At 35.4% G+C, this 13,905-nt stretch overlaps 1 protein-coding gene across 1 annotated transcript in view; it reads right to left on the bottom strand.

Moving 5' to 3' along the window:
• Nucleotides 1–91: 91 nt before the first annotated feature.
• Nucleotides 92–13,905, bottom strand: part of LOC102803099 (uncharacterized) — a 32,598-nt gene continuing 18,784 nt past the window's right edge. The window contains exons 2-6 of the mRNA XM_085497983.1: nt 10,290–10,357; nt 9,133–9,421; nt 8,337–8,917; nt 6,628–6,840; nt 92–2,159 (exon numbers count right to left, since the gene is read on the bottom strand). Of these exons, the coding sequence (XP_085354109.1) occupies nt 1,138–2,159; nt 6,628–6,840; nt 8,337–8,917; nt 9,133–9,421; nt 10,290–10,347 (2,163 nt within the window). The 5' untranslated portion in view covers nt 10,348–10,357 and the 3' untranslated portion in view covers nt 92–1,137. The remainder of the gene's footprint in view (nt 2,160–6,627; nt 6,841–8,336; nt 8,918–9,132; nt 9,422–10,289; nt 10,358–13,905) is intronic.

Genomic DNA, 13,905 nt, shown 5'->3' with positions numbered 1-13,905 from the left:
AGCAAAGCAAAGGGATATAGGTTTTTTACGAATACGCCAGTGCTACTCATGACAACAGATTGACAACCCGTTTGAATGTGAACCAGGACAATGCAGCTAAGTAGTGATTTTATCTAGTGAAGTTGAGTTACATGTTATTCAGTTATTCTCATGTTTTGGTAAAGGAGACAATAAAGTTACAGAAATTGATGAACTGTCTTCAGATATTTTATCAAGCATAACAGCGATAACGACAACTGCTTCACGATTAGAATGCACTGGTAGTAAAGGCCATAAACCGGAGCTTGTGGTATTATTAGAAACTTAGCCACGTGAACGCAGAGACCCGTAGGGATCCATCACCTTGTTCAACCACGCAGTCTCGCGAGCGCGTCGGTAACAGTAATGCTAAAGTCGAGTCTAATAAAACATGACTTTAGGATTGTTACGAGCTTGAAAAATTTCCTCGTGTACTCAATGAGCAGTTACATATACAGCACTGTAATAGTTATTGATCAGACAGATTGGGATAGTTTCAATGCAAATATAAACGAGAAATTGATCTCCTGTCTAAAATTGGAATTTTAAATTTAATCTGAGTGCAGGATTGTGTAATACCAGCTGTACCAAATTTACTTCAGTCAGTCAGTCAGTCAGTGAGAGAACGCTTCTGCATTACCAGCTGTACTGAATTTACCTCAGTGAGTGAAGGATTCTGTATTAAGAGATGTACCAGATTTACTTCGGTGAGTGAGTGAGTGAGTGAGTGAAAGGTTCTGTATCATCAGCTGTACCAGATTTACCTCGGTGAGTGAGTGAAAGGTTTTGTATCATCAGCTGTATTAGATTTACATTGGTGAGTGAGTGAAAGGTTTTGTACTATCAGATTTAGTTCAGTTAGTGAGAGAAGGATTCTGTATTATGTGATGTACCAGATTTATTTCAATGAGTGAGTGACTGAAAGGTTGTGTGTCATCAGTAAGTGAAGGATTCTGTATTATGAGATGTACTAGATTTACCTTAGTGAGTGAGTTAGTGAGTGAAACGTTCTGTATCATCAGCTGTACAAGATTTAGTTCAGTTAGTGAGTGAAAGATTCTGTTTTAATAGCTGTACTAGATTTACCACAGTGAGTGAGCTGGCTGTACTAGATTAACATTAGTGAGTGAATGTATCTGTACTACTAGCTGTATGAGTATGATTATATGTATATGTGTACTCTTCTCCCACTGGTGTTGGCAATGTGATTTGAATTATATCATCACTATTTTTCAAATTTGTTTGCACTTGATTATGTTGTGCCACAGTTTGTGATGCTTGTGGTATAGCTATAGATTGTAATGTAGCAGCTGCATCAGCAACCTCATCTGATGTGTTCACACTATTAGCATTAGCAACTTCATCTGATGTGTTCATCGATGTCTCATCCATGGCAAGTCTAGATGACAAGTGTAATTGTTGATTATTGGTATCCATATTCATGAGTACATGAACTACATTCATGTTCAATTCATGTTCAGTAGAATCAGTTTGCTGACTTTCCAGATGCCCAGTGGTATTTCTCATGATCTTTACCACATCATTGTTTGTTGTCAATACGGGAATGGAACAGTTCTCTGATACTGGTGACAAGAAATCACCCTCTTTCATAATACCAACATTGTGCACCAAAGTTACAGACTGATTACTATTTGTTTCTTCCTGTTGTAAGGAATCTTTGGTTGATTTTGTTCCTTTTTTATGTTTGTTTGACACATGCCAATTTAAAGAAGCTTGTTGTCTACACCTAAAATCACAGAGTGCACACTTCAATGGTTTCTCATCAGTATGAATGTAATAATGAACTCTTCTATTTTTACTATCACGAAAGCGTTTGCCACAGCCAGGCCAACTACACGCATAGACCTTTACATCTGAGTGCGTATGTAAGTGCTTCTTCATGTACCTCTCTAACTCAAACACTTTGTTGCAGTCTTTATATGTGCAAGGGAACTTAGTACCAATGTGAACTTTCATTTCATGTTCTTTCAACTGTGTGCGTGATTTGAAAGCTAGATCACAATTGTCATAGCTACATGTATGGGGTGAAACCGATGAATGGAGTAGAAGTTGATGGTGTGATAGGTCACTGGGACTCTTGAAAGTTTTACCACACATCTCGCAGCAAAATGGGCGTTCATCTAGAAAAGATAAAACAATGGTTTTTAGTATTTGTTGAGTCTGCAGTCAGGATACATAAATATATTGACAACCAACCAACCTAAAAAGATTTGCTTTAACAAATGTACCATGTACATGTACTTGTCCTATTTAGCGCCCCTGCTCGACTAATCACCCCCACATTTTGAGACATTCCTATCGACTAATCACCCCCCCACATTTTGAGACATTTCTATTGACAAATCACCCACTCCCCACAAGTTGAGACATTTCTATTGACTAATCACCCACTCCCCACATTTTGAGACATTTCTATTGACTAATCACCCACTCCCCACATTTTGAGACATTTCTATTGACTAATCACCCACCCTCACATTTTGAGACATTTCTATTGACTAATCACCCACCCCGACATTATGAGACATTTCTATCGACTAATCACCCACTCCCCACATTTTGAGACATTTCTATCGACTAATCACCCACTCCCCACATTTTGAGACATTTCTATTGACTAATCACCCCCCCACATTTTGAGACATTTCTATCGACTAATCACCCACCCCCACATTTTGAGACATTTCTATCAACTAATCACCCACCCCCCACATTTTGAGACATTTCTATCGACTAATCACCCACCCTCACATTTTGAGACATTTCTATCAACTAATCACCCACCCCCCCACATTTTGAGACATTTCTATCGACTAATCACCCCCCCCCACATTTTGAGACATTTCTATTGACTAATCACCCACTCCCCACATTTTGAGACTTTTCTATCGACTAATCACCCACCCCCACATTTTGAGACATTTCTATCGACTAATCACCCCCCACATTTTGAGACATTTCTATTGACAAATCACCCACTCCCCACAATTTGACACATTTCTATTGACTAATCACCCACTCCCCACATTTTGAGACATTTCTACTGACTAATCACCCACCCCCCACATTTTGAGACATCTCTATCAACTAATCACCCCCCCCCACATTTTGAGACATTTCTATCGACTAATCACCCACCCCCCACATTTTGAGACATTTCTATTGACTAATCACCCACTCCCCACATTTTGAGACATTTCTATCGACTAATCACTCACCCCCCACATTTTCAGACATTTCTATCGACTAATCACCCACCCCCACATTTTGAGACATTTCTATCAACTAATCACCCACCCCCCCACATTTTGAGACATTTCTATCAACTAATCACCCACCCACCCCACATTTTGAGACATTTCTATCGACTAATCACCCCCCACATTTTGAGACATTTCTATTGACTAATCACCCACTCCCCACATTTTGAGACTTTTCTATCGACTAATCACCCACCCCCACATTTTGAGACATTTCTATCGACTAATCACCCCCCACATTTTGAGACATTTCTATTGACAAATCACCCACTCCCCACAATTTGACACATTTCTATTGACTAATCACCCACTCCCCACATTTTGAGACATTTCTACTGACTAATCACCCACCCCCCACATTTTGAGACATCTCTATCAACTAATCACCCCCCCACATTTTGAGACATTTCTATCGACTAATCACCCACCCCCCACATTTTGAGACATTTCTATTGACTAATCACCCACTCCCCACATTTTGAGACATTTCTATCGACTAATCACCCACTCCCCACATTTTGAGACATTTCTATCGACTAATCACTCACCCCCCACATTTTCAGACATTTCTATCGACTAATCACCCACTCCCACATTTTGAGACATTTCTATTGACTAATCACCCACCCCCCACATTTTGAGACATTTCTATCGACTAATCACCCACTCCCCACATTTTGAGACATTTCTATCGACTAATCACCCCCCACATTTTGAGACATTTCTATCGACTAATCACCCCCCACATTTTGAGACATTTCTATTGACTAATCACCCACTCCCCACATTTTGAGACTTTTCTATCGACTAATCACCCACCCCCACATTTTGAGACATTTCTATCGACTAATCACCCCCCACATTTTGAGACATTTCTATTGACAAATCACCCACTCCCCACAATTTGACACATTTCTATTGACTAATCACCCACTCCCCACATTTTGAGACATTTCTACTGACTAATCACCCACCCCCCACATTTTGAGACATCTCTATCAACTAATCACCCCCCCACATTTTGAGACATTTCTATCGACTAATCACCCACCCCCCACATTTTGAGACATTTCTATTGACTAATCACCCACTCCCCACATTTTGAGACATTTCTATCGACTAATCACCCACTCCCCACATTTTGAGACATTTCTATCGACTAATCACTCACCCCCCACATTTTCAGACATTTCTATCGACTAATCACCCACTCCCACATTTTGAGACATTTATATTGACTAATCACCCACCCCCCACATTTTGAGACATTTCTATCGACTAATCACCCACTCCCCACATTTTGAGACATTTCTATCGACTAATCACCCCCCACATTTTGAGACATTTCTATTGACTAATCACCCACTCCCCACATTTTGAGACATTTCTATCGACTAATCACCCACTCCCCACATTTTGAGACATTTCTATTGACTAATCACCCACCCCCCACATTTTGAGACATTTCTATTGACTAATCACCCACTCCCCACATTTTGAGACTTTTCTATCGACTAATCACCCCCCCACATTTTGAGACATTTCTATCGACTAATCACCCACTCCCCACATTTTGAGACATTTCTATCGACTAATCACCCACCCCCCACATTTTGAGACATTTCTATTGACTAATCACCCACTCCCCACATTTTGAGACATTTCTATGGACTAATCACCCACTCCCCACATTTTGAGACATTTCTATTGACTAATCACCCATCCCCACATTTTGAGATATTTCTATCGACTAATCACCCACCCCCACATTTTGAGACATTTCTATTGACTAATCACCCACCCCCACATTTTGAGACATTTCTATCGACTAATCAGCCACTCCCCACATTTTGAGACATTTCTATTGACTAATCACCCATCCCCACATTTTGAGACATTTCTATCGACTAATCACCCACCCCCCACATTTTGAGACATTTCTATTGACTAATCACCCACCCCCCACATTTTGAGACATTTCTATTGACTAATCACCCACCCCCACATTTTGAGACATTTCTATCGACTAATCACCCACTCCCCACATTTTGAGACATTTCTATCGACTAATCACCCACCCTCCCACATTTTGAGACATTTCTATCGACTAATCACCCACCCCCACATTTTGAGACATTTCTATCAACTAATCACCCACCCCCACATTTTGAGACATTTCTATTGACTAATCACCCACTCCCCACATTTTGAGACGTTTCTATCGACTAATCACCCCCCACATTTTGAGACATTTCTATTGACTAATCACCCACCCCCCACATTTTGAGACATTTCTATTGACTAATCACCCACCCCCCACATTTTGAGACATTTCTATTGACTAATCACCCACCCCCACATTTTGAGACATTTCTATCGACTAATCACCCACTCCCCACATTTTGAGACATTTCTATCGACTAATCACCCACCCTCCCACATTTTGAGACATTTCTATCGACTAATCACCCACCCCCACATTTTGAGACATTTCTATCGACTAATCACCCACCCCCACATTTTGAGACATTTCTATTGACTAATCACCCACTCCCCACATTTTGAGACGTTTCTATCGACTAATCACCCCCCACATTTTGAGACATTTCTATTGACTAATCACCCACCCCCCACATTTTGAGACTTTTCTATCAACTAATCACCCTGCCTCCACATTTTGAGACATTTCTATTTGCGTTGTCACAATTGGCTAAGCACCAGTCCCTGTCATAATTTGACTTTTTTGTCATAAAACCTGGTATTCGATCATTATTTAACTTTTTTTCAAATATTGTAAATCAAATTTATATAATACCATGTGGATAGTGATTGATGTGAATATGTAGACCATGTAAACTACCATTTTACAATGACCTGTTAACAAATTGACCTGTTAATAAGTTGGCAATTACTTCATTCCATATTCAGTATTCAGTAATCAGTTATTAAAAAAAATCAAGCCAAAATCATTCCTAACAGATTGTATTGCAACATCAATAATTTAATTTGACATAGCGATACAGAATGCTTTTGGGAATTCCCAGAAAATTGTGTTGGTACAACACAGCATTCTAATTGATTAACAGACTTGACATATCAGATCAAAGAACATTGTTGCATGTCAAATCATGCCAGTGTTGTCCCCAGAAAAATAGTACTAGCTAATTTGCATAATAATGTATGTTAATCACATCCTTTGTAGTCATCTTACATCTCTATTGTATGCTAGACACAAAATTTGCACAGCTACTATTCTTTTTGGCTTTAAGATAATCACAATAATATAACACTGAAACTTTGTGTTATGCAATCAAGTAACAATACTTACTGGTATGCATCCTTATGTGTACTTTCATTCTGCAGGGTGTATACATTTTATAACACACTTTACATGAAACTTTCTTGATATTTGGAGGTTTCTTTTCATGAACTGTAGCTATATGTTTTTCTAAATTCCCTTTGTAGTATGACCCATAGTTGCATGAGTCATAATTGCACATAAACTTCTTCTCCATGTGAACTTTCATGTGAAGAAATAATCCTATGGAAAAGGAACAAAAGTGAAGTAAATAGACATCATGGAAGTAAATAATCAGCAACACAATTTTAAATGTAGTCTCTTGGCAAGTAATTCCATAAAAACAAAATTATAAATATTGACAATGAAAAAGACTTAAAGGTAATGTTGATGACTAAGAAACCAGAATATATTCCGACAAACAGAAATATTAAAAAAAAAACACTAAATTTGTTGATATATGTAAAAATATATATATGTATAAAACATGTATAATGTATAAAAACTATTATATTATTAATAGTATTATCAATACCAGTGGATTTTATGACGTCATTGCAGCAGATTATTTGCGATAATGTATCATATTATTGACCATCCAGGCCCTGTGCCATGGATATGAATACAATTTTGTTTTTGAAAACGAATAAGGGACGACGTCAAAAGGTCAATGTCGGATAAAAAACTTAATTCCTTTTTAGTTTTTTTCCAAACCCCCCCTACCCCCCACTGAAACTTAATTGATAAATATTGGTCATGGCGTCAGACTACATACACCATTAAATACAAATTGATAATCGGACAGTAGTATTGCATAGCAGTTGGTTGTCGGGTGGGTGTAAAAAGATTTTACAAATGCACCTCATTTGACGCACAGATTTACACTCGAACCAAACTATTTTTTCTGTTTTTTTTCCTTTTTCTGTTATTTCTGTCCATGATTGGATAGAAAAAAAACGAACTACAAATACTCCAAGATTGTTTTGACTTCATTAAAAAATAAAATCGTTTTTGTAGGATGGAAACTTTTTGAGGTCAAAACCCCCCACCCCCAAACTAAAGGAAATAAGTTTTTTATCCGACATCGATCTTTTGAAGTCGTCCCTAAAGGAGAAACTATTTAAGAAGAGAAATTATTAATTATTTAATACTAAAATCTGCATCATAAAATGATCCTTTGCCAATAATAAGTGGATTTCAATTTTGTGAGGGAATCGTTGTCTGCTCTGTACCCTGAATCACGCTGAAGGCCTTGATGGACAACGAGACAGCATAACTGTCACATCGTGCCATTCGCTTGGGAGATCACTACAATGCTACTCCACACCACACATCAGTCACTCATCCACTCGCAATGTGAAAAAAAAAAAAATTATAATAATATTTGATGGATTAAAAATAGTTTCTTTCTTACTTTGCCATATGAGATTGTGAAAACAGTGACTGTGGAACTGTTTCGTTCACTGTGAATTTTTCTCCAAATTTTCTGCATTTTAGAGCCAGAAAATTCACTGGTATTGACAACGCAATAATTATTTTGACAACAAAATAATAGCAATAATGAACTCCCTGCCGACCTAGTATGGACTCAAGCACACTTTGCGCTCCATTGTGCCCGGCTTACGCCTTGCACATACAGTATATGTCGCACAAAGTGAGCTTTCACCTATTATGGGTTGGCGGGTCGTTCATTATTGTTTATGTATAGTATATATGTAAAATTATCTAATTGTACTTACCAGCTGGTGAAAGATATTCCCTACTACATTTTTTACATTTTAGGATTTTCTTCTTATCTCTACACTTCATCTGACTTTCAACTTGGCCTAAAATCTCCTCACTTCCATCTCCCATGACATCATTACCAGTACTATCACCATGGTTGAGGCCATTCTCACTTCCATCTCCCATGACATCATTACCAGTACTATCACCATGGTTGAGGCCATTCTCACTTCCATCTCCCATGACATCATTACCAGTACTATCACCATGGTTGAGGCCATTCTCACTTCCATCTCCCATGACATCATTACCAGTACTACCACCATGGTTGAGGTCATTCTCACTTCCATCTCCCATGACATCATTACCAGTACTACCACCACAGTTGAGGCCATTCTCACTTCCATCTCCCGAGATATCATTAGCATTATCATTACCAAGGATGAGGCCACTTTCAAATGATACATCAACACAAGTCTTCTCACTCAGGTTTCTCACTAAAACATCATTAGTCTGTTTTGCATCTTTGTCATCAGACATAATATCACTTGTTTTAGATCTATTTAAAAGAGAATCTTTTAAAGGGTTGGCTCCACTGAAAAAATAATACCAATAATTATACTTGTTAAAAATTTGTAGTGTACAAACTTGTAGTGTACTAGCATCATTAAGGTTTATGACTTCATGTCTTAATGGGCTGACTGGATGGCTGACTAGATTTAACTCTGTTTGTACATCCTATAATATTAGTGAGTACAGATACTACAAACCTGAACATTGTTAATTCAGAAGTGATATGTGATTGCTTACCTAATAGTACTCATATTGCATGGTGTTCCTATTGCTTCATTGTACATTCTGTATTGTTTCTCTTTACTGAGTAAATATAACAAAAAATCTTTATCTGAATTAAATCCTGATGTATTTTTTACACTGATCCACATTTCTTTAAGTTCCGGTGATCCCTGTATGAGAACTCTCTCCTTTCTTATTTTCTTCTTTTTGTTTGGAATGTCCTCTTCAATTCCCCTGTATTCATCTCTGTTATCTATGTGATTCTGAATCTTCCTCAACTGCCTTGATTTTATTCTATGGGATCCTGTGCACACAAATGTGACATTCTGTCATATTTTAAAAGACAATTCAGCCTAGCTATCATGATAATACCATCCATGTCAAATACAATGTCAAATACAATGTTAAATACAATGTTAAATACAATCAATCAACAAATTAAAGTGGGTTCACATAGCAAATTCAGAATGTATATTGTGTACTATCAAATTAATGAAATAAAAAACATCATCATTAAACAGATTTAAAAACCTGTCATGTGATCAGATTCTCCTGTTCACATGGTCAGATTTTTTTTTTTCTGACAATGTTTTATAAGATTAATCAGACTGTGAACCAGCTTTAAGGATGCAGTAAGCATTTTGAAGAATTGGTTGAATGTTTACAACTTTAGGAGAATAAATTACATATCCTTCTATTACATGTATATGATTCAGTAAGACAATTTTCCTAAACCAGTTACAACTCTAAAGTTATCACAAAATTTTTTTTTTAAACTTTTTTGAAAATCTTAAAAAACATACATTATATAGAAAAAATGTCATGTGTTATAATAATTCCTATCATTAAGGATTTGTATACGCATAATCAGAGTGCCAATACATTTACTTGTTGAGTTGAGTAGTTGTCAAAAGTGAAAATTCTGCTCACATTAATTATCTGTAAACATACAGATTTGGTTACTTCCCACCATAAAATTTAACTTACTAACAGATTTTTATATTTGTTGACCATCCACAAAATTGTGTTCTTTGTTGTGCTCCAAAATGTCATGTGTTACGGATTTGCTTTTTTTAATTGATGGTTTGACACTAATTTTAAGGCTTTAATTAATTAATTAATTAATTAATTAATTAATTATAAATAATTCTATTGTGAACTTTGATACTCACTTCTTGTTAATATGTGTAATTTATTTTCTTCATGTTCAATCTTCTCCTTTGGCTCCATGCTCACTCACCTAGGAATTAATATAATTGTAATTATTATACATCTGTCACCAGAACGCCATATGTTACAGCGTGCCGTAATTTTGCGGTATTTTGCAGGGTATTTCCATCCTACCATATAAGGAAATGTGAATTCCAAATATAATAATAATAATAAAAACAAACGGCTTACTCTTTTCCACAAAACAAAACGAAACTTTAACCCTAACCCTAAATCACACTTTTTTTCACTGGCCTAATAATATCTGAGAAAATTTCACACTGTGAAACACGAAATGAATAGCGTCATCAGTGTTCAATAATTCCAAAATGGCTGTCATGTCAGCACCAATGAATCTAGCTGCAAAGTAGGTGGAAAAGAGGTGTAAACTAAATATTCTTGACAAATTTATTTCTGTGATGTGGCGATGTTTGAAGTCGTTCAAAATTGTGGTTTAATTTCATTTTTTTTTCACGTTTCATTTCGTGGAAAAAGACTAAGCCAAAACAAACATGGCTGCCACAAGAGTTTGACCGGACTCCACACAAATTCAACAAATTTAGAACTGACAAATAGATTACACAGTGTTTTCATCTGTGTTCTATGATAAATATTGAATTCTGCATGTATGTGTAAAACTGACAAATAGGTTACACAGTGTTTTCATCTGTGTTCTATGATAAACATTGAATTCTACATGTATGTGTAGAACTGACAAATAGGTTACAGTGTTTTCATCTGTGTTCTAAGATAAATATTGAATTCTACATGTATGTGTAGAACTGACAAATAGGTTACACAGTGTTATCATCTGTGTTCCATAATAAATATTGAATTCTACATGTATGTGTAGAACTGACAAATAGGTTAGTGTTTTCATCTGTGTTCCATGATAAATATTGAATTCTACATGTATGTGTAGAACTGACAAATAGGTTACAGTGTCTTCATCTGTGTTCTATGATAAATATTGAATTCTACGTGTATGTGTAGAACTGACAAATAGGTTACACAGTGTTTTCATCTGTGTTCTATGATAAATATTGAATTCTACATGTTTGTGTAGAACTGACAAATAGGTTACAGTGTCTTCATCTGTGTTCTATGATAAATATTGAATTCTACATGTATGTGTAGAACTGACAAATTGGTTACAGTGTTTTCATCTGTGTTATATGATAAATATTGAATTCTACATGTATGTGTAGAACTGACAAATAGGTTACAGTGTTTTCATCTGTGTTCTATGATAAATATTGAATTCTACATGTATGTGTAGAACTGACAAATAGGTTACACAGTGTTATCATCTGTGTTCTATGATAAATATTGAATTCTACATGTATGTGTAGAACTGACAAATAGGTTACAGTGTTTTCATCTGTGTTCTATGATAAATATTGAATTCTACATGTATGCGTAGAACTGACAAATAGGTTACACAGTGTTATCATCTGTGTTCTATGATAAATATTGAATTCTACATGTATGTGTAGAACTGACAAATAGGTTACAGTGTTTTCATCTGTGTTCCATGATAAATATTGAATTCTACATGTATGTGTAGAACTGACAAATAGGTTACACAGTGTTATCATCTGTGTTCTATGATAAATATTGAATTCTACATGTATGTGTAGAACTGACAAATAGGTTACAGTGTTTTCATCTGTGTTCTATGATAAATATTGAATTCTACATGTATGTGTAGAACTGACAAATAGGTTACAGTGTTTTCATCTGTGTTCCATGATAAATATTGAATTCTACATGTATGTGTAGAACTGACAAATAGGTTACACAGTGTTATCATCTGTGTTCTATGATAAATATTGAATTCTACATGTGAGTGTAGAACTGACAAATAGGTTACAGTGTTTTCATCTGTGTTCTATGATAAATATTGAATTCTACATGTATGTGTAGAACTGACAAATAGGTTACAGTGTTTTCATCTGTGTTCTATGATAAATATTCAATTCTACATGTATGTGTAGAACTGACAAATAGGTTACAGTGTCTTCATCTGTGTTCTATGATAAATATTGAATTCTACATGTATGTGTAGAACTGACAAATTGGTTACAGTGTTTTCATCTGTGTTATATGATAAATATTGAATTCTACATGTATGTGTAGAACTGACAAATAGGTTACAGTGTTTTCATCTGTGTTCTATGATAAATATTGAATTCTACATGTATGTGTAGAACTGACAAATAGGTTACACAGTGTTATCATCTGTGTTCTATGATAAATATTGAATTCTACATGTATGTGTAGAACTGACAAATAGGTTACAGTGTTTTCATCTGTGTTCTATGATAAATATTGAATTCTACATGTATGCGTAGAACTGACAAATAGGTTACACAGTGTTATCATCTGTGTTCTATGATAAATATTGAATTCTACATGTATGTGTAGAACTGACAAATAGGTTACAGTGTTTTCATCTGTGTTCCATGATAAATATTGAATTCTACATGTATGTGTAGAACTGACAAATAGGTTACACAGTGTTATCATCTGTGTTCTATGATAAATATTGAATTCTACATGTTTGTGTAGAACTGACAAATAGGTTACAGTGTTTTCATCTGTGTTCTATGATAAATATTGAATTCTACATGTATGTGTAGAACTGACAAATAGGTTACAGTGTTTTCATCTGTGTTCCATGATAAATATTGAATTCTACATGTATGTGTAGAACTGACAAATAGGTTACACAGTGTTATCATCTGTGTTCTATGATAAATATTGAATTCTACATGTGAGTGTAGAACTGACAAATAGGTTACAGTGTTTTCATCTGTGTTCCATGATAAATATTGAATTCTACATGTATGTGTAGAACTGACAAATAGGTTACACAGTGTTATCATCTGTGTTCTATGATAAATATTGAATTCTACATGTGAGTGTAGAACTGACAAATAGGTTACAGTGTTTTCATCTGTGTTCTATGATAAATATTGAATTCTACATGTATGTGTAGAACTGACAAATAGGTTACAGTGTTTTCATCTGTGTTCTATGATAAATATTAAATTCTACATGTATGTGTAGAACTGACAAATAGGTTACAGTGTCTTCATCTGTGTTCTATGATAAATATTGAATTCTACATGTATGTGTAGAACTGACAAATTGGTTACAGTGTTTTCATCTGTGTTATATGATAAATATTGAATTCTACATGTATGTGTAGAACTGACAAATAGGTTACAGTGTTTTCATCTGTGTTCTATGATAAATATTGAATTCTACATGTATGTGTAGAACTGACAAATAGGTTACACAGTGTTATCATCTGTGTTCTATGATAAATATTGAATTCTACATGTATGTGTAGAACTGACAAATAGGTTACAGTGTTTTCATCTGTGTTCTATGATAAATATTGAATTCTACATGTATGCGTAGAACTGACAAATAGGTTACACAGTGTTATCATCTGTGTTCTATGATAAATATTGAATTCTACATGTATGTGTAGAACTGACAAATAGGTTACAGTGTTTTCATCTGTGTTCCATGATAAATATTGAATTCTACATGTATGTGTAGAACTGA

The sequence above is a fragment of the Saccoglossus kowalevskii genome, chromosome 1 (assembly GCF_978046115.1).
Source record: "Saccoglossus kowalevskii chromosome 1, keSacKowa6.1, whole genome shotgun sequence".
Taxonomy (NCBI): Eukaryota; Metazoa; Hemichordata; class Enteropneusta; family Harrimaniidae; genus Saccoglossus; species Saccoglossus kowalevskii.
Note: the sequence above shows the minus strand (reverse complement) of the source record. Positions and strands in the feature narration are given on the sequence as shown.